The 20,678-nt window shown below is 37.9% G+C and overlaps 1 protein-coding gene across 4 annotated transcripts; it reads right to left on the bottom strand.

Moving 5' to 3' along the window:
• Nucleotides 1-412: 412 nt before the first annotated feature.
• LOC108259250 (uncharacterized) lies at nt 413-18,531 on the bottom strand. 4 transcript variants are annotated; one of them, XM_047151730.2, is made up of 5 exons: nt 3,466-4,136; nt 2,982-3,326; nt 2,685-2,810; nt 1,650-1,735; nt 413-1,089 (listed from the first exon to the last, which is right to left on the bottom strand). In XM_047151730.2, the coding sequence occupies exons 1-5, from the start codon at nt 3,488-3,490 to the stop codon at nt 997-999; spliced, it is 675 nt and encodes a 224-aa protein (XP_047007686.1). In that variant the 5' UTR covers nt 3,491-4,136; the 3' UTR covers nt 413-996. The 4 variants fall into 4 exon arrangements, with proteins under 4 accessions (XP_047007686.1, XP_017314030.1, XP_053532737.1 ...); XM_017458541.3 differs by having other exon boundaries at nt 1,650-1,744; nt 3,466-3,691; XM_053676762.1 differs by lacking the exons at nt 2,982-3,326; nt 3,466-4,136 and adding an exon at nt 17,837-18,439 and having other exon boundaries at nt 1,650-1,744.
• Nucleotides 18,532-20,678: the final 2,147 nt, after the last annotated feature.

The following is a 20,678-nucleotide window of genomic DNA, read 5'->3' as shown; positions in this document are numbered from 1 at the left end:
GCACAGCTTGAATGTGGGATTTGTTTTTTACTTTGAGCAGCTGTGACAACACCCATATCACAGACTTTCGGTGCTTGAGAGAAAAGTATAACGGTTATAGTATGTGGTATTTATGTATATTTTGTCCCATTAAAAAAAACACACACATTTTGCTTAGAACATTTGGCATATACAGTATTTAATCTACATACTACACTTGGTTCAAATGACATTCTTAAGCTCCATAATCTCACTTTTAAACAAATGATCTTATAAAATAGTAATATATAGTAGTTTGCTGCAATTCTGCCTTAATCAGCCTTTGGGAGGTGGTGGAGGTGGTTTAATAACTTTAAACAGTATTAGTAGCTTATCAAAACTCCTCTTGTTAATGTACAAATCAGCATAAGAAAGAGAACATTCGGGATAAAGATATTTTAAAACAGATCGTACATTTTATTTCATTGCACATTTTAATGTCATTTTAATGTGAACTAACCCTACAATTGAAACTGAAACACTCTCAGTGCATTATGGGAATATCTCGGCCAGCGAGACGATATATATAATGACAAAACGTCTGGCTAGAACAAACTGTACACTTTTCTTCCACGTTTCTTAAAATGGTCGGTGTTCTAGTAAGAACACCGACTGGACATGTTTTAAGCATTTGAAACTTGACTCACTTCAGTCCTGTCACTATTTCAAATCATCTTTGTAAGTGACTCAAACAATGCAAGTTTTGATTCGCATCTCAAACAGCATCTAGAACACCGCTTTAGCTTATAAAGATTGGGCTTTAAAAAGAAAAGAAAGAAAAAAGCTTCATGTGCGCTTGTGAATTGATTCATTTTGTTTCATAAATGAATCATTTGTGAATCATCCATCACAAATCAGTAGCTGAAGAAATGGGGCTTCTTCATGGATATAATGAAACATCCATAAAAATAAAGTCTGTGTGTTTGGGTTCGAACCTGCAGCTGTGTGAGGTCATTCGTCTGCGTGGGGTCACTCCGGTCACAGGATTGGGGGCTGTAGAAGAGCGTACGTGCTGTTGAGGTTATTCGTCCTGACGCATCTGTTCATTGGGGTGTACGGCACCTCATCATACTGAAAGAATAACGTGATGTGACAGGATTAATAAACACAAGTTTAACTCGTATGTTGAAGACACAACACCACAGTGGGAAAAAAAAACAATCATTAAATAGAAGTACTTGTATATGTACTAGTAATAATAAATAAGTAATTATTTCCAAATATACTAAATATATTAACATTAATCTATTTGTTAGCTTTTTATGTGAGCAAACTTTTTGTGTCACTTTGTGTGCAAATGCATTTAATAGGCATTTAAATAGATTTTAACATGTTTACCAACACAACTTGGTAAAAACGTCTAAATCTGTACAGCATGATGCATCTTTCACGTAAGGGACTTTCCGACTTCACAGCAACAGACACCATGCCCACGACTACACACAATGCCTCAAACACCCAATTTATCTCACTTCACTTTTAACAAGTTTAATTGATGATATTTAAGAAGTGTTTTTTTTCTAAAGAGCAAAATCTATTAAAATATCAAGTTGTAAAAAATTTTTTTAAATATGAATTCACATTTGGAGAAAAAAGAAAGAAAAATATTTAATAAAAACACGTTAACCTACCAAAGCGACTGTGTTGTCCTGACGCAGCTGTAAACCAGGGTCTGGATGTTGCCTTCCAGGTTTTGGAGTTCTTTTGCATCGGCAAACTTTAAAACCTAAAATGTCACAATTCATTCAGAATGAACCCAAAAACAATTTTTTTTATACATGACTTTATTACCTTATTATCTAAGATCCCTAAATCACAGGTTCTGAATCTTTTTACATTCAGGGAACCCTTAAACTGTGAAACAGATTTCACGGACCCATCAGGACACTCATGAAAGTGTCTTAAGCTCATCGTTTAAACATGTACGGCAAGATTTTGGTCATTTTTTGAAGCCATATTCCTAAACGGAACATATTAGGTCACAGCTGTTGTATTATTTATAAGCCGACTTGCATTTGAGCGATTGTGATTTGGATCAAACAGGATAATTACAAATATTACTGTGATAATGGTGGTTTGTAATTTTCAGCTAAAGTTAAAAATGTATAAAAAATTTTTTTTTTAAATAATATAGTAACTTATAGTAAAAAATAAATAAATAAATAGTAGTAAATTGACAGTAAAGTTCTGTATGTTCAATATGCAATTGATGCAGACATTACAACATTTAAGATTTTTGACCCATTCCTCTGAAGAAATCTTAAAAACAAAATGGAGGAACAGTTCATTAATACGCAGCATCACACCAGATATTGCCTCGCTGTTTTCTTATCTGGATAAAAAAATATAGCCGTATCATTCATAAACATACGCTCGGGTTTGTGTTGGAAAATCTCTGATCTTCTTGATAGCAAAGTTGGCACCTGGTTGTAATGGTATTAGTTTCAATGAACAAGGAAGAACGTTTAAATGACATTGTATATTCAGCTTAAGTGTATTCAAAGGGTGTCCTATATACTAAAAAATGATAAGATGTTATAGTTAGCTATTAGTGATAATCAGATATAGTATGTCAACAAGTTAAGCCTTTAAACAACAACAACAACAATAATGTTTGTATATTCAGTTTCTAATTAAGGAGTATTCTGGAGTATATTTACACTCACCCATGATGACAAAAATGACGAGACAGATTATTACAAGGGTGATGAAGAGACTTTTCCAGAGTCTGACCTCTTCACATTTATCTGCTGTCTGATTAGGCCGCTGCTTAACCTCACACGTCTGATTCTCTGGAAAGAGACAGATTTTTTTTTTTTGCAATGTGTTATGTCAGGTTTAGAAGTGAACGCAAAATATGTAATAGGAACAACATTGTATTTTTATTTTTCTAAATCACAGAATACAGGCTGAAATCTAAAATGATTAAATTTCTCACAGAAATCGTGTCTCAGTCAACTCACCAGCTGAATGATTCCGGATGTAAAGTCTGATTCCACTGCTGATGTTGGGAGGTGAACCACTTTGAATACAATAATACACTCCTAATTCATTAGTACTGATATTGTGTATAAATAAACTGCTGTTATATTGCACTGAGAATCTCTTGCTGAAGGTCATGCTACTGTAATTTGGGCGCGTGGATCTGCTCGAGAAAGAGCGTAATATAAACACCGGAGGTTCTGACGGCTTCATCAGGAACCAGAGCACATCTCTTACAGACACCTCACACTTTAGAGTCACATTTTGTCCCAAATCTACTGACTTCTCTGTGAAACCTTCTGCAGCTCCACAGCACACAAGTAGATCTAGTCATGACAAAACACACACACATACACCACAAGGGTTTAGAATAACCTACATGTCATTCCTGCAGAAACTAAACTCAAAAGACAACATTTTAGGTACAGAATCCCTGTTGAATCAGAAACATATGAATTTACTCACAGAAATGAAGTTTTATTATCCTCATGCTGAATTCTGAACACCAGACACAAGCGTTAAACACTCTGAGGCTGCGCTACTTCAGTCAGGAAACACTTCAGTTGAGCTTCAGACGCTGGGGTATACGGAAGTAGGAGCTAATCTTGCACAGACCACAATGTGTGTGTGTGTGTTTTCAGTCATCTCTCGTTTTCTTGCTCATCCACACCATTAAAGTGAACTTTCACACGAAAGATCATTCAAGACCATTAGCACTGCCCTTTTATTGCCTTTGTTAATCACTTGCAATTGAATTTATTGACATGTTTACTCAGGAATCACAGAAAACATTCAGTTTAGGAAGTACATTTGTACCTTCATACTAAAGTCAAGCTGAAGTGAGCAGAAGAGTCAAAATGTTCCTCTGTGTTTTACGAAACAGATGCTTTGTGATGAAAAATGATAAGACGTGTATGTAGATGAATAAACAATGAGAAAATCTTTGTGGAAAGCAAATAAACAGCAAGGGTGTGATTTTTTATAGATGCTGTATAAATTGTCAAGCCTGTAGTTTTAATGACAGCCTCGGTTCGATCCTGAGCTTTGGTTATGTACAATTATTGCAATTTACACTGGTTTTGAAGGCATAGACGTTTGAGTTTTTAAGAGCTCATGGTTGAATCGTAGTAAATTTTGACAAATGTGATATTTTGATCATTTTACATATTCAAATGTATGTAAATATTAAATCATTTACATAATTATATATATACATAATTGGGGGGGGGGGGGGGGGGGGCTTCGTTATCAAAGGCAAAGGTCTGAAATTTTCCAGTCAGAATGAAGAGAAGCGCCCCTAGTGGTGGCCAAGTTTTATGACATGAAGTGAAAATTCTATATAAAACACCACAAAAAATTTACTTATACGGTATATTATTAAAAAAAATATTATAAAAATAACAACTTATACTGTATATTAATGATAAAAAAAATAATGGAAAAAAAACCCACAATTGATTATTAAAGAAATGTTATATTTGTATGAAAATTTGTTCAGAGGCCTAAAACATAACAAGCAACAACTATTAATTTTTTTGTGTTTAGAAATATTTTAGTTTCACATGAAAGTGCAATGAAATGTTTAAGATATGCTAGGACTGCATTTAGAATGTCAAATACAAATTTAACCCTTAAGAAATTGTATTCAGGAACTGGTTAGTAAGTTACCCAAATGCCCAGCAGGGGGCGGTCAAAATCAGGAGGAACTGGGACATTTTATTTCCAAGACCTAGTGGGGCCAATGTATAATTGGTTCCCCTATAAAAAGAAATGAAATAAAGGTATTGGCACTGATTTGTGTTGGTTTGGTTTGGGATTTTATGCTGTGGTATTGAAATGTAAGTCTGTGGCTGAGTGGAATGGGGATAGAGGTGAAAAAACTGCTGTGGTATAAGAGGAATAAAACACTTGGGGATGTGCTGATATAGGAAAATAATCAATAACATTAACTGGACTTCATGACACCACCCTGTCACTGATTCTGATTATAAACTCCTGTGAGAATTTTACTGCAGAAGGTCACACTCTGAGAATGAGAAGCGGGATATGGAGCTGAAAACCGTAGACGTGTGTGAGACGTGTTAGTGTGTAGACTGCAACCGCAATCGTGTAGCACAGCTAAAAAAAAAACAGTGACCTCTGTGTGTGTGTGTGTGTGTGTGTGTGTGTGTGTGTGTGTGTGTGTGTGTGTATGTGTGTGTGTGTGTGTGTGTGTGTTACACCACAGGGTGAAATGGAATAAACTCCACCACAGTGTAGCTGCTTTCATTATGCGCTTTTGGTAACCAACTCTGTAAAAGAGCAAAAAGTCATGAGGACTGTGTGTAGATTTATCTGTTAAATACATTTGAAGTGTTTTCTTTTACTTTAAAATAGAATTGAACACACTGTACATACATAATACACTGTACACATTAACGTTGTGTATTAACAGAGTGTTAAGTGTGTATTTGTATCCAGTGAATTTACCTGTGATCCACTGACTTCCTGAAGCTTCACATCACAGTTTGGAGATTTGGTTTTTCCACAGCAGGTAACGATCGAGACTAAAACATCACAATGCAGTCTGAATAAACCGAGCAGACTCCAACACTAATTGGGGGATTTGTATCATACTACTATAAAAATAAATAGTAAATAATAATTACAAAATGCAGGAAAGTTTATTCTGAAAATATTACAGCAGAAGTGATTAAACCGGTGCTGCATTCAGTCAGTGTAGAATATATTAGCATTTCTACACAATGGACAGAGGAAATGATTTATTACTCACCTGTGACTGCAACCAACAGAACGCCGTTCATTATTCCTGATATCATGAAGAGATTTCTCCACAGTCTGATTTCTATATCTTCATCAGCGGTCTGACTCTCTGGAAAAATTACAAAAATCAGATAATTTAAACTTCATTAGTAAATAAAGCACACAGTGAAATTATAATGAAGTATTGATTTATCTCAGACATTTCCTGTGAATTTAATAAATAAACTCACCAGCTGAATGATTCCGGATGTAAAGTCTGATTCCTCTGCTGATGTTGTAAGGTGAACCAGTTTGAATACAATAATACACCCCTATTTCATTAGTACTGATATTGTGTATAAATAAACTGCTGTTATATTGCACTGAGAATCTCTTGCTGAAGGTCATGCTACTGTAAATTAGGCTCGTGGATCTGCTTGAGAAAGAGCGTAATATAAACACTGGAGGTTCTGACGGCTTCATCAGGAACCAGAGCACATTGTTTACAGACACCTCACACTTTAGAGTCACATTTTGTCCCAAATCTACCGACTTCTCTGTGAAACCTTCTGCAGCTCCACAGCACACAAGTAGATCTAGTAAAGAGGAAAAAAATACTTCATTGTGGTGATTCTCTGTTCATTAAGAAGTAATACACAAATGTATCAATCAGGAAAGTACTCATTAAATACGATCAGTGATGTAGCTAAAGGAAATAAACTTACAGAAGTGAATGTGGAGGATCTTCATGATGAAACTTGATCTCTGTTCACAAGGTGTAAATAGTCAGTGAGGAAGCTTCAGACATGAAGAAGTTTAGAGCTACAGGACTGAGGGGGGAAGTGACAGATCAACTCGCTCTGACCGCAAGGGTTTTTTCACCTCATGTGTGTAGAAAAACATCTTCTCAACTCCCAAGATGATTTCTGGAGGCATTTCACAAAAGCTGTGAATTTATTTAGTGATAAACAATTATAACTCTATTCGGTTTAGTCTCCCTGGTATAGGGGATTGGTTAGGGTCGGGGTGTTGAACTCACTGTAGGTAACGACTCACATTACACTTAGTCTAATGTCGAGTGGGCCGGGGGAAAAAAAACTAAACTTAAATCAGTTTAATGAGCAATAAAACATCACCAACTCCTCTTAAATGTGTTCATTTAACTGAGAGATACATTCTGAATACACAAACTGAACTGAACACACTATATCTCCTACACAACACATGAGCACATTGCAGTTCATTACTAAATGATGGCTTTATGGTGTCCGGTTGCTGTGAAACCGCTTATTTAGTTCTTTTTTAGAAATAGACACAGTTACAGTGTTAAATGTTTCGCTTGTTAATGAAGAATTACATCATTAGCACATTCCGCCAGTAGCTGAGTTTACAGCCCTGAGTTTGTTGCTCCATTTTGCCCCCTAGTGGAATAACAGAGACTCACTCTTAAAAAAAAGATATTTTTTATTTTATTATTGCTCCACAAACAGCAGGGGAGTCAGTGCTACACTGTGTTTTATACACACACTCCTGTGTTCCTTTCCTTTTTCCTGCCTCTGTTCACAAACTAGAGGAGGAGTGGAAAAAACACGTCTGTAGGTGAACTGGCTCTAGATGTGAATGAGTGTGAGTGTGTGTGTGTGTGTGTATGTGTGTGTGTGTACACACTTCATCACACCAGTCCATCACTGATTATTTCCCTAGAACAGCACGACACAGTGTTTAATTCCTTACAGATGAATAGAATCAGACACAGTCACACAGGTACAGGTTGGAAAGTGGGCCTTTTCTTGAAAGAACACACGCTTCATTCAGTAGACATTTGACTTGCAGTGGCTTTATGGCCTGCTGTTAAACAGTTACAAAGAGAGCGAGAGGAGATGTGCAGTAAAGCTCCAGCCATCTTCCCTTCTGAAACATTACACTGTCAGCATCAGCAGCTAAATATGAGAAACATGGACAAAGGTTTAGTTTGATGATGTAGAGAAAATCTCCTGTGAGAATTTTACTGCAGAAGGTCACACTCTGAGAATGAGAAGCGATAGATGGAGCTGTACACCTTAGACGTGTGTGAGACGTATTAGCATGCAGAATGTAACCGCAATCATGCAGCACAGCTTATGAAAAAAAAAAAAAAAAACAATGACCAGTGTGTGTGTGTGTGTGTGTGTGTGTGTGTGTGTGTGTGTGTGTGTGTGTGTGTTTTACACCACAGGGTGAAACGGAATAAACTCCACCACAGTGTAGCTGCTTTCATTATGCGCTTTTGCCACCCAACTCTGTAAAAGAGCAAAAACATCATGAGGACTGTGTGTAGATGTATCTGTTAAACACATTTAAAGTGTTTTTTTTTTTTTGTTTTTTTTTTTTACTTCAAAATAGAATTTAACACACTGAACATACATAATACACTGTACACATTAACGTTGTGTATTAACAGAGTGTTAAGTGTGTATTTGTATCCAGTGAATTTACCTGTGATCCACTGACTTCTTGAAGCTTCACATCACAGTTTGGAGATTTGGTTTTTCCACAGCAGGTAACGATCGAGACTAAAACATCACAATTCAGTCTGAATCAACCGAGCTGACTCCAACACTGACTACGTTTACATGGACAGCAGTAATCTAATTATTGACCTTACTCTGAGTAAGATAATAATGTGATTAAGGTGTTTACATGAGTCGCTTTTAGAATACTCTGTTCATGTACCCGTTTTACGTGTTATAGAACATAATTAGATGAAAGGCCCACGTCATTACGTCACTGCGCCACGCCATCCAACGTCCCTCAAGAATTTGACGTAATAAACATATAGTTCGTCTTCGTTATGGTACTGTATACAGTTTTGGGTGTTTTTATTTCATTTTTTTGCGAACGCTTTTAGTGCAGCTAATTATTTGTTATGCTGTACGTGCAAATAGACGACTGCTTGAAGCCGTGGGCTGCGTCCCAAACCACGTACTTATCGTCTATATAGTAGCCGAGATACATGTATTTTTCCCCACTACAGGCCTATAGTAGGCAAGTATGCGGTTTGGGACGCAACCGTACTCTCTTGTTTGCGGTAAAATGTTGAACACTGCCATGTGTGATCGTGTCCTGTCGCAAAATGCAGTGAAAACTCTCACACGACGTTAATAATGTGATTAAGGTGTGTATATGTCTGTAATACACGTCCATAATGCGACTAAAACAGGAATACTCCACACGTCTTAATTCGATTAGTGTTTACTTCGAGTATGACCTTAATCAGATTAAGATCATTAAAAATTGCTGTTTACATGGTAGTTTCTTAATCACAGTATTGTCTTAATCGGGTTAATAGTGGATTATTGTTGTCCATGTAAACACACTGAATGATTGTGGGATTCTTTTTTCCTACATTTAGTTATATTTTTTTTTCATACAACTCAAAAATCATTTATCCATCCATTTTCTGTAGCGCTTATCCTACACAGGGTTGTGGGGAACCTGGAGCCTATTCCACGGAACAAGGCGGGGGACACTTTGGACAGGGTGCCAACCCATCGCAGGGCACAATCACACACACAATACGGACAATCTGGAAATGCCAATCACCCTACAATTCAAGTCTTTGGACTAGAGAGGAAAACCCCCAAAGCACGAGGAGAACATGCGATCGGCACGATTCGAACCGTTAATCCCTGAGGTGCAAGGCAACAATGCTAACCTCAAAGCCACCGTTACCCCCTCTTTTATTCACAAAAATGATCAAATATTTAAATAATAATTACAAAATTATGGAAAGTTCATTATTAAAATATATAAATGATTATATATAAAACAGAAGAGATTAAGATGGAGTATATTTACACTCACCTGCGACTACAGCAATGACGAGACAGTTTATTGTTCCGAGTACGATGAAGAGAATCCGCCAGAGTCCGACGTCTTCACATTGATCCGCTGTCTGATTCGGCCGCTGTTCAGTTTCACACGTCTGATTCTCTGGAAATGATACAGTGCACTTAACGTACAGTTTATGTACAAAGACAGAATTTTCTTTTGCAATGTGTTATATCAGACATAGAAGTAATGGCAAAATAATTAATAACAAAAAAAAGATTTTCATGCAATTTAGAGTTTGTTTTAAATCACAGAATACAAGTTGAAATCTAACATGATTAAATTTCTCACAGAAATCGTCTCTCAGAGAACTCACCAGCTGAACGATTCCTGATGTAAAGTCTGATTCCACTGCTGATGTCGGGAGGTGAACCAGTTTGAGTTTGAATACAATAATATACTCCTAATTCATTGGTACTGATATTGTGTATAAATAAACTGCTGTTATATTGTAGTAAGAATCTCTTGCTGAAGGTCGTGTTACTGTATTCTGGCGTCAGGCTTCTACTTGAGAAAGAGCGTAATATAAACACTGGAGGTTCTGACGGCTTCATCAGGAACCAGAACACATCTCTTACAGACACCTGACACTTTAGAGTCACATTTTGTCCCAAATCTACCGACTTCTCTGTGAAACCTTCTGCAGCTCCACAGCACACATGTAGATCTAGTAAAGAGGAAAGAAATACTTCATTGTGGTGATTCTCTGTTCATTAAGAAGTAATACACAAATGTATCAATCAGGAAAGTACTCATTAAATACGATCAGTGATGTAGCTAAAGGAAATAAACTTACAGAAGTGAATGTGGAGGATCTTCATGATGAAACTTGATCTCTGTTCACAAGTTGTAAATAGTCAGTGAGGAAGCTTCAGACTTGAAGAAGTTTAGAGCTACAGGACTGAGGGGGGAAGTGACAGTTCAACTCACTCTGAATGTAAGGGTTTTTTCACCTCATGTGTGTAGAAAAACATCTTCTCAACTCCCCAGATGATTTCTGGAGGCATTTCACAAAAGCAGTGAATTTATTTACTGATAAACAATTATAACTCTATTCGGTTTAGTCTCCCTGGTATAGGGGATTGGTTAGGGTCGGGGTGTTGAACTCACTGTAGGTAACGACTCACATTACACTTAGTCTAATGTCGAGTGGGCCGGGGGGGAAAAAACTAAACTTAAATCAGTTTAATGAGCAATAAAACATCACCAACTCCTCTTAAATGTGTTCCATTAACTGAGAGATACATTCTGAATACACAAACTGAACTGAACACACTATATCTCCTACACAACACATGAGCACACTGCAGTTCATTACTAAATAATGGCTTTATGGTGTCTGGTTGCTGTGAAACCCCTAATTTAGTTCTTTTTTTTAGAAAGAGACACAGTTACAGTGTTAAATGTTTCGCTTGTTAATGAAGAATTACATCATTAGCACATTCTGTCAGTAGCTGCGTTTACAGCCCTGAGTTTGTTGCTCCATTTTGCCCCCTAGTGGAATAACAGAGACTCACTCTTAAAAAAAAGATATTTTTTATTTTATTATTGCTCCACAAACAGCAGGGGAGTCAGTGCTACACTGTGTTTTATACACACACTCCTGTGTTCCTTTCCTTTTTCCTGCCTCTGTTCACAAACTAGAGGAGGAGTGGAAAAAACACGTCTGTAGGTGAACTGGCTCTAGATGTGAATGAGTGTGTGAGTGTGTGTGTGTGTGTGTGTGTGTGTGTGTGTGTGTGTGTACACACATCAGCACACCAGTCCATCACTAATTATTTCCCTAGAACAGCACGACACAGTGTTTAATTCCTTACAGATGAATAGAATCAGACACAGTGACACAGGTACAAGTTTGAAAGTGGGCCTTTGCTTGTAAGAACACAAGCTTCATTCAGTAGACATCTGACTTGCAGTGGCTTTATGGCCTGGTGTTAAACAGTTACAAAGACAGCGAGAGGAGATGTGCAGTAAAGCTCCAGCCATCTTCCCTTCTGAAACATTACACTGTCAGCATCAGCAGCTAAATATGAGAAACATGGACAAAGGTTTAGTTTGATGATGTAGAGAAAATCTCCTGTGAGAATTTTACTGAAGAAGGTCACACTCTGAGAATGAGAAGCGATAGATGGAGCTGTACACCTTAGACGTGTGTGAGACGTGTTAGCGTGCAGAATGTAACCGCAATCATGCAGCACAGCTTATGAAAAAAGCAAAAGAATGACCAATGTGTGTGTGTGTGTGTGTGTGTGTGTGTGTGTGTTACACCACAGGGTGAAATGGAATAAACTCCACCACAGTGTAGCTGCTTTCTTTATGCGCTTTTGCCAACCAACTCTGTAAAAGAGCAAAAACATCATGAGGACTGTGTGTAGATTTATCTGTTAAACACATTTAAAGTGGTTTTTTTTTTTTTTTTTTTGTTTTTTTTACTTCAAAATAGAATTTAACACACTGTACATACATAATACACTGTACACATTAACGTTGTGTATTAACAGAGTGTTAAGTGTGTATTTGTATCCAGTGAATTTACCTGTGATCCACTGACTTCTTGAAGCTTCACATCACAGTTTGGAGATTTGGTTTTTCCACAGCAGGTAACGATCGAGACTAAAACATCACAATGCAGTCTGAATCAACCGAGCTGACTCCAACACTGACTACGTTTACATGGACAGCAGTAATCTAATTATTGACCTTACTCTGAGTAAGATAATAATGGGATTAAGGTGTTTACATGAGTCGCTTTTAGAATACTCTGTTCATGTACCCGTTTTACGTGTTATATAACATAATTAGATTAACGGCACACGTCATCATGTCACCGCGTCACGCCGACCGACATCCCTCCAGAATTTCACGTATCAACATACAGTTGGTCTTCGTTATGGTACTGTATACAGTTTTGGGTGTTTTTATTAAATTTTTTTACAAAAGCTTTAAGTGCACTTAATTATTTGTCATGCTGTACGTGCAAATAGACGACTGCTTGAAGCCGTGGGCTGCATCCAAAACCGCGTACTTACCGTCTATATAGTAGCCGAGATACATGTATTTTTCCTGCTACAGGCCTATAGTAGGCAAGTATGCGGTTTAGGACGCAGCCGAACTCTCTTTTTCGCTGTAAAATGTTGAACACTGCCGTGTGTGATCGTGTCCTGTTGCAAAATGCGGTGAAAACTCTCACACGACGTTCATAATGTGATTAAGGTGTTTACATGTCTGTAATACACGTTGATAATGCGACTAAAACAGGAGTACTCCACACGTCTTAATTCGATTAGTGTTTACTTCGAGTATGACCTTAATCAGATTAAGATAATTAAAATTGCTGTTTACATGGTAGTTTCTTAATCACAGTATTGTCTTAATCGGGTTAATAGTGGATTATTGTTGTCCATGTAAACACACTGAATGATTGTGGGATTCTTTTTTCTTACATTTAGTTATTTATTTTTTTTCATACAACTCAAAAATCATTTATCCATCCATTTTCTGTAGTGTTTATCCTACACAGGGTTGTGGGGAACCTGGAGCCTATTCCAGACAACAAGGTGGGGGACACCTTGGACAGGGTGCCAACCCATCGCAGGGCACAATCACACACACAATACGGACAATCTGGAAATGCCAATCACCCTACAATTCAAGTCTTTGGACTGGAGATGAAAACCCCCAAAGCACGAGGAGAACATGCGATCGGCACGATTTGAACCGTTAATCCCTGAGGTGCAACGCAACAATGCTAACCTCAAAGCCACCGTTACCCCCTCTTTTATTCACATAAATGATAAAATATTTAAATAATATTTACAAAATTATGGAAAGTTCATTATTAAAATATATAAATGATTATATATAAAACAGAAGAGATTAAGCTGGAGTATATTTACACTCACCTGCGACTACAGCAATGACGAGACAGTTTATTGTTCCGAGTACGATGAAGAGAATCCGCCAGAGTCCGACGTCCTCACATTGATCTGCTGTCTGATTCGGCCGCTGTTCAGTTTCACACGTCTGATTCTCTGGAAATGATACGGTTCACTTAATGTATGGTTTATGTACAAAGACAGAATTTTCTTTTGCAATGTGTTATATCAGACATAGAAGTAATGGCAAAATAATTAATAACAAAAAAAAGATTTTCATGCAATTTTAGAGTTTGTTTTAAATCACAGAATACAAGTTGAAATCTAAAATGATTAAATTTCTCACAGAAATCGTCTCTCAGTGAACTCACCAGCTGAATGATTCCGGATGTAAAGTCTGATTCCACTGCTGATGTCGGGAGGTGAACCAGTTTGAGTTTGAGTACAATAATACACTCCTAATTCATTAGTACTGATATTGTGTATAAATAAACTGCTGTTATATTGTAGTAAGAATCTCTTGCTGAAGGTCGTGTTACTGTATTCTGGTGTCAGCCTTCTACTTGAGAAAGAGCGTAATATAAACACTGGAGGTTCTGACGGCTTCATCAGGAACCAGTACACATCTTTCACAGACACCTGACACTTTAGAGTCACATTTTGTCCCAAATCTACCGACTTCTCTGTGAAACCTTCTGCAGCTCCACAGCACACAAGTAGACCTAGGAAAGAGGAAAGAAATACTTCATTGTGGTGATTCTCTGTTCATTAAGAAGTAATACACAAATGTATCAATCAGGAAAGTACTCATTAAATACGATCAGTGATGTAGCTAAAGGAAATAAACTTACAGAAGTGAATGTGGAGGATCTTCATGATGAAACTTGATCTCTGTTCACAAGGTGTAAATAGTCAGTGAGGAAGCTTCAGACATGAAGAAGTTTAGAGCTACAGGACTGAGGGGGGGAAGTGACAGTTCAACTCGCTCTGACTGCAAGGTTTTTTTCACCTCATATGTGTTGAAAAACATCTTCTCAACTCCCCAGATGATTTCTGGAGGCATTTCACAAAAGCTGTGAATTTATTTACTGATAAACAATTATAACTCTATTCAGTTTAGTCTCCCTGGTATAGGGGATTGGTTAGGGTCGGGGTGTCGAACTCACTGTAGGTAACGACTCACATTACACTTAGTCTAATGTCGAGTAGGCCGGGGGGAAAAAAACTAAACTTAAATCAGTTTAATGAGCATTAAAACATCACCAACTCCTCTTAAATGTGTTCATTTAACTGAGAGATACATTCTGAATACACAAACTGCACTGAACACACTATATCTCCTACACAACACATGAGCACACTGCAGTTCATTACTAAATGATGGCTTTATGGTGTCTGGTTGCTGTGAAACCCCTAATTTAGTTCTTTTTTAGAAAGAGACACAGTTACAGTGTTAAATGTTTCGCTTGTTAATGAAGAATTACATCATTAGCACATTCTGTTAGTAGCTGAGTTTACTGCCCTGAGTTTGTTGCTCCATTTTGCCCCCTAGTGGAATAACACAGACTCACTCTTTTAAAAAAAGATATTTTTTATTTTATTATTGCGGTCCACAAACAGCAGGGGAGTCAGTGTTACACTGTGTTTTATACACACACTCCTGTGTTCCTTTTTATTTTCCTGCCTCTGTTCACAGACTAGAGGAGGAGTGGAAAAAACACGTCTGTAGGTGAACTGGCTCTAGATGTGAATGAGTGTGTGTGTGTGTGTGTGTGTGTGTGTGTGTGTGTGTGTGTGTGTGTGTGTGTGTGTGTGTGTGTGTGTACATGCTTCATCACACCAGTCCATCACTGATTATTTCCCTAGAACAGCACGACACAGTGTTTAATTCCTTACAGATGAATAGAATAAGACACAGTGACACAGGTACAAGTTAGAAAGTGGGCCTTTGCTTGAAAGAACACAAGCTTCATTCAGTAGACATTTGACTTGCAGTGACTTTATGGCCTGGTGTTAAACAGTTACAAAGACAGCGAGAGGAGATGTGCAGTAAAGCTCCAGCCATCTTCCCTTCTGAAACATTACACTGTCAGCATCAGCAGCTAAATATGAGAAACATGGACAAAGGTTTAGTTTGATGATGTAGAGAAAATCTCCTGTGAGAATTTTACTGCAGAAGGTCACACTCTGAGAATGAGAAGCGATAGATGGAGCTGTACACCTTAGACGTGTGTGAGACGTGTTAGCGTGCAGAATGTAACCGCAATCATGCAGCACAGCTTATGAAAGAAAAAAAAAACAATGACCAATGTGTGTGTGTGTGTGTGTGTGTGTGTGTGTGTGTGTGTGTGGGTGTGTGTGTGGGTGTGTGTGTGTGTTACACCACAGGGTGAAATGGAATAAACTCCACCACAGTGTAGCTGCTTTCATTATGCGCTTTTGCCAACCAACTCTGTAAAAAAGCAAAAACATCATGAGGACTGTGTGTAGATTTATCTGTTAAATACATTTAAAGTGTTTTTTTTTTACTTCAAAATAGAATTGAACACACTGTACATACATAATACACTGTACACATTAACGTTGTGTATTAACAGAGTGTTAAGTGTGTATTTGTATCCAGTGAACTTACCTGTGATCCACTGACTTCTTGAAGCTTCACATCACAGTTTGGAGATTTGGTTTTTCCACAGCAGGTAACGATCGAGACTAAAACATCACAATGCAGTCTGAATCAACCGAGCTGACTCCAACACTGACTACGTTTACATGGACAGCAGTAATCTAATTATTGACCTTACTCTGAGTAAGATAATAATGGGATTAAGGTGTTTACATGAGTCGCTTTTAGAATACTCTGTTCATGTACCCGTTTTACGTGTTATAGAACATAATTAGATTAACGGCACACGTCATTACGTCACTGCGCCACTCCATCCAACGTCCCTCCAGAATTTCACGTATCAATATACAGTTCGTCTTGGTTATGGTACCGTATACAGTTTTTGGTGTTTCTATTTTTTTTTTTTGTACAAACGCTTTAAGTGCAGTTAATTATTTGTCATGCTGTATGTGCAAATAGACTACTGCTTGAAGCCGTGGGCTGCATCCCAAACCGCGTACTTACCGTCTATATAGTAGCCGAGATACATGTATTTTTCTCCACTACAGGCCTATAGTAGGCAAGTATGCGGTTTATGACACAGCCGAACTCTCTTGTTCGCTGTAAAATGTTGAACACTGCCATGTGTGATCGTGTCCTGTCGCAAAATGCGGTGAAAACTCTCACACGACGTTAATAATGCGATTAAGGTGTTTACATGTCTGTAATACACGCCGATAATGCGACTAAAACAGGAATACTCCACACGTCTTAATTCGATTAGTGTTTACTTCGAGTATGACCTTAATCAGATTAAGATCATTAAAAATTGCTGTTTACATGGTAGTTTCTTAATCACAGTATTGTCTTAATCGGGTTAATAGTGGATTATTGTTGTCCATGTAAACACACTGAATGATTGTGGGATTCTTTTTTCTTACATTTAGTTATATTTTTGTTTCATACAACTCAAAAATCATTTATCCATCCATTTTCTGTAGCGCTTATCCTACACAGGGTTGTGGGGAACCTGGAGCCTATTCCAGGGAACAAGGTGGGGGAAACCTTGGACAGGGTGCCAACCCATCGCAGGGCTCAAACACACACACACACTACGGACAATCTGGAAATGCCAATCAGCCTACAATTCGTCTTTGGACTGGAGAGGAAAACCACGAAAGCACGAGCAGAACATGCGATCGGAGGTGGCACGATTCGAACCGTTAATCCCTGAGGTGCAAGGCAACAATGCTAACCTCAAAGCCACCGTTACCCCCTCTTTTATTCACATAAATGATCAAATATTTAAATAATATTTACAAAATTATGGAAAGTTCATTATTAAAATATATAAATGATTATATATAAAACAGAAGAGATTAAGCTGGAGTATATTTACACTCACCTGCGACTACAGCAATGACGAGACAGTTTATTGTTCCGAGTACGATGAAGAGAATCCGCCAGAGTCCGACGTCTTCACATTGATCCGCTGTCTGATTCGGCCGCTGTTCAGTTTCACACATCTGATTCTCTGGAAATGATACGGTGCACTTAATGTATGGTTTATGTACAAAGACAGAATTTTCTTTTGCAATGTGTTATATCAGACATAGAAGTAATGGCAAAATAATTAATAACAAAAAAAAATTACATGCAATTTTAGAATTTGTTTTAAATCACAGAATACAAGTTGAAATCTAAAATGATTAAATTTCTCACAGAAATCGTCTCTCAGTGAACTCACCAGCTGAATGATTCCGGATGTAAAGTCTGATTCCACTGCTGATGTTGTAAGGTGAACCAGTTTGAATACAATAATACACCCCTAATTCATTAGTACTGATATTGTGTATAAATAAACTGCTGTTATATTGCACTGAGAATCTCTTGCTGAAGGTCGTGTTACTGTATTCTGCGATCATGGTTCTGCTCGAGAAAGAGCGTAATATAAACACTGGAGGTTCTGACGGCTTCATCAGGAACCAGAGCGCAGTTTACAGACACCTCACACTTTAGAGTCACATTTTGTCCCAAATCTACAGACTTCTCTGTGAAACCTTCTGCAGCTCCACAGCACACAAGTAGATCTAGGAAAGAGGAAAAAAATACTTCATTGTGGTGATTCTCTGTTCATTAAGAAGTAATACACTAATGTATCAATCAGGAAAGTACTCATTAAATACGATCAGTGATGTAGCTAAAGGAAATAAACTTACAGAAGTGAATGTGGAGGATCTTCATGATGAAACTTGATCTCTGTTCACAAGTTGTAAATAGTCAGTGAGGAAGCTTCAGACATGAAGAAGTTTAGAGCTACAGGACTGAGGGGGAAGTGACAGTTCAACTCGTTCTGACCGCAAGGGTTTTTTCACCTCATGTGTGTAGAAAAACATCTTCTCAACTCCCCAGATGATTTCTGGAGGCATTTCACAAAAGCAGTGAATTTATTTACTGATAAACAATTATAACTCTATTCAGTTTAGTCTCCCTGGTATAGGGGATTGGTTAGGGTCGGGGTGTTGAACTCACTGTAGGTAACGACTCACATTACACTTAGTCTAATGTCGAGTGGGCCGGGGGAAAAAAAAAACTAAACTTAAATCAGTTTAATGAGCAATAAAACATCACCAACTCCCCTTAAATGTGTTCATTTAACTGAGAGATACACATTCTGAATACACAAACTGAACTGAACACACTATATCTCCTACACAACACATGAGCACACTGCAGTTCATTACTAAATGATGGCTTTATGGTGTCTGGTTGCTGTGAAACTGCTTATTTAGTTCTTTTTAAGAAAGAGACACAGTTACAGTGTTAAATGTTTCGCTTGTTAATGAAGAATTACATCATTAGCACATTCTGTCAGTAGCTGAGTTTACAGCCCTGAGTTTGTTGCTCCATTTTGCCCCCTAGTGGAATAACAGAGACTCACTCTTAAAAAAAAGATATTTTTTATTTTATTATTGCTCCACAAACAGCAGGGGAGTCAGTGTTACACTGTGTTTTATACACACACTCCTGTGTTCCTTTCCTTTTTCCTGCCTCTGTTCACAAACTAGAGGAGGAGTGGAAAAAACACGTCTGTAGGTGAACTGGCTCTAGATGTGAATGAGTGTGAGTGTGTGTGTGTGTGTGTGTGTGTGTGTGTGTGTGTGTGTGTGTGTGTGTGTGTGTGTGTGTACACACTTCATCACACCAGTCCATCACTGATTATTTCCCTAGAACAGCACGACACAGTGTTTAATTCCTTACAGATGAATAGAATCAGACACAGTGACACAGGTACAGGTTTGAAAGTGGGCCTTTGCTTGAAAGAACACACGCTTCCTTCAGTAGACATTTGACTTGCAGTGGCTTTATGGCCTGGTGTTAAACAGTTACAAAGACAGCGAGAGGAGATGTGCAGTAAAGCTCCAGCCATCTTCCCTTCTGAAACATTACACTGTCAGCATCAGCAGCTAAATATGAGAAACATGGACAAAGGTTTAGTTTGATGATGTAGAGAAAATCTCCTGTGAGAATTTTACTGAAGAAGGTCACACTCTGAGAATGAGAAGCGATAGATGGAGCTGTACACCTTAGACGTGTGTGAGACGTATTAGCGTGCAGAATGTAACCGCAATCATGCAGCACAGCTTATGAAAAAAAAAAAAACAATGACCAATGTGTGTGTGTGTGTGTGTGTGTGTGTGTGTGTGGGTGTGTGTGTGGGTGTGTGTGGGTGGGTGTGGGTGGGTGTTACACCACAGGGTGAAACGGAATAAACTCCACCACAGTGTAGCTGCTTTCATTATGCGCTTTTGCCACCCAACTCTGTAAAAGAGCAAAAACGTCATGAGGACTGTGTGTAGATGTATCTGTTAAACACATTTAAAGGTTTTTTTTTTTTTTTTTTTTTTTTTTTTTTACTTCAAAATAGAATTTAACACACTGTACATACATAATACACTGTACACATTAACGTTGTGTATTAACAGAGTGTTAAGTGTGTATTTGTATCCAGTGAACTTACCTGTGATCCACTGACTTCTTGAAGCTTCACATCACAGTTTGGAGATTTGGTTTTTCCACAGCAGGTAACGATCGAGACTAAAACATCACAATGCAGTCTGAATCAACCGAGCTGACTCCAACACTGACTACGTTTACATGGACAGCAGTAATCTAATTATTGACCTTACTCTGAGTAAGATAATAATGTGATTAAGGTGTTTACATGAGTCGCTTTTAGAATACTCTGTTCATGTACCCATTTTACGTGTTATAGAACATAATTAGATTAAAGGCCCACGTCATTACGTCACTGCGCCACGCCATCCAACGTCCCTCAAGAATTTGACGTAATAAACATACAGTTCGTCTTCGTTATGGTACTGTACACAGTTTTGGGTGTTTTTATTTCATTTTTTTGCGAACGCTTTAAGTGCAGTTAATTATTTGTTATGCTGTACGTGCAAATAGACTACTGCTTGAAGCCGTGGGCTGCATCCAAAACCGCGTACTTATCGTCTATATAGTAGCTGAGATACATGTATTTTTCCCCGCTACAGGCCTATAGTAGGCAAGTATGCGGTTTGGGA

This window comes from Ictalurus punctatus, chromosome 27 (genome assembly GCF_001660625.3).
Source record: "Ictalurus punctatus breed USDA103 chromosome 27, Coco_2.0, whole genome shotgun sequence".
Classification (NCBI taxonomy): Eukaryota; Metazoa; Chordata; class Actinopteri; order Siluriformes; family Ictaluridae; genus Ictalurus; species Ictalurus punctatus.
Note: the sequence above shows the minus strand (reverse complement) of the source record. Positions and strands in the feature narration are given on the sequence as shown.

Coding starts and splice junctions, on each gene's coding strand:
- LOC108259250 (XM_017458541.3), bottom strand. CDS start 3,490: ATGAGGATAATAAAACTTCATTTCT. Junction 1,745..2,684: donor CGTCATTTTTGTCATCATGG/GTGAGTGTAAAT, acceptor GTGACATTTTAG/GTTTTAAAGTTTGCCGATGC. Junction 1,090..1,649: donor AGGACAACACAGTCGCTTTG/GTAGGTTAACGT, acceptor TTATTCTTTCAG/TATGATGAGGTGCCGTACAC.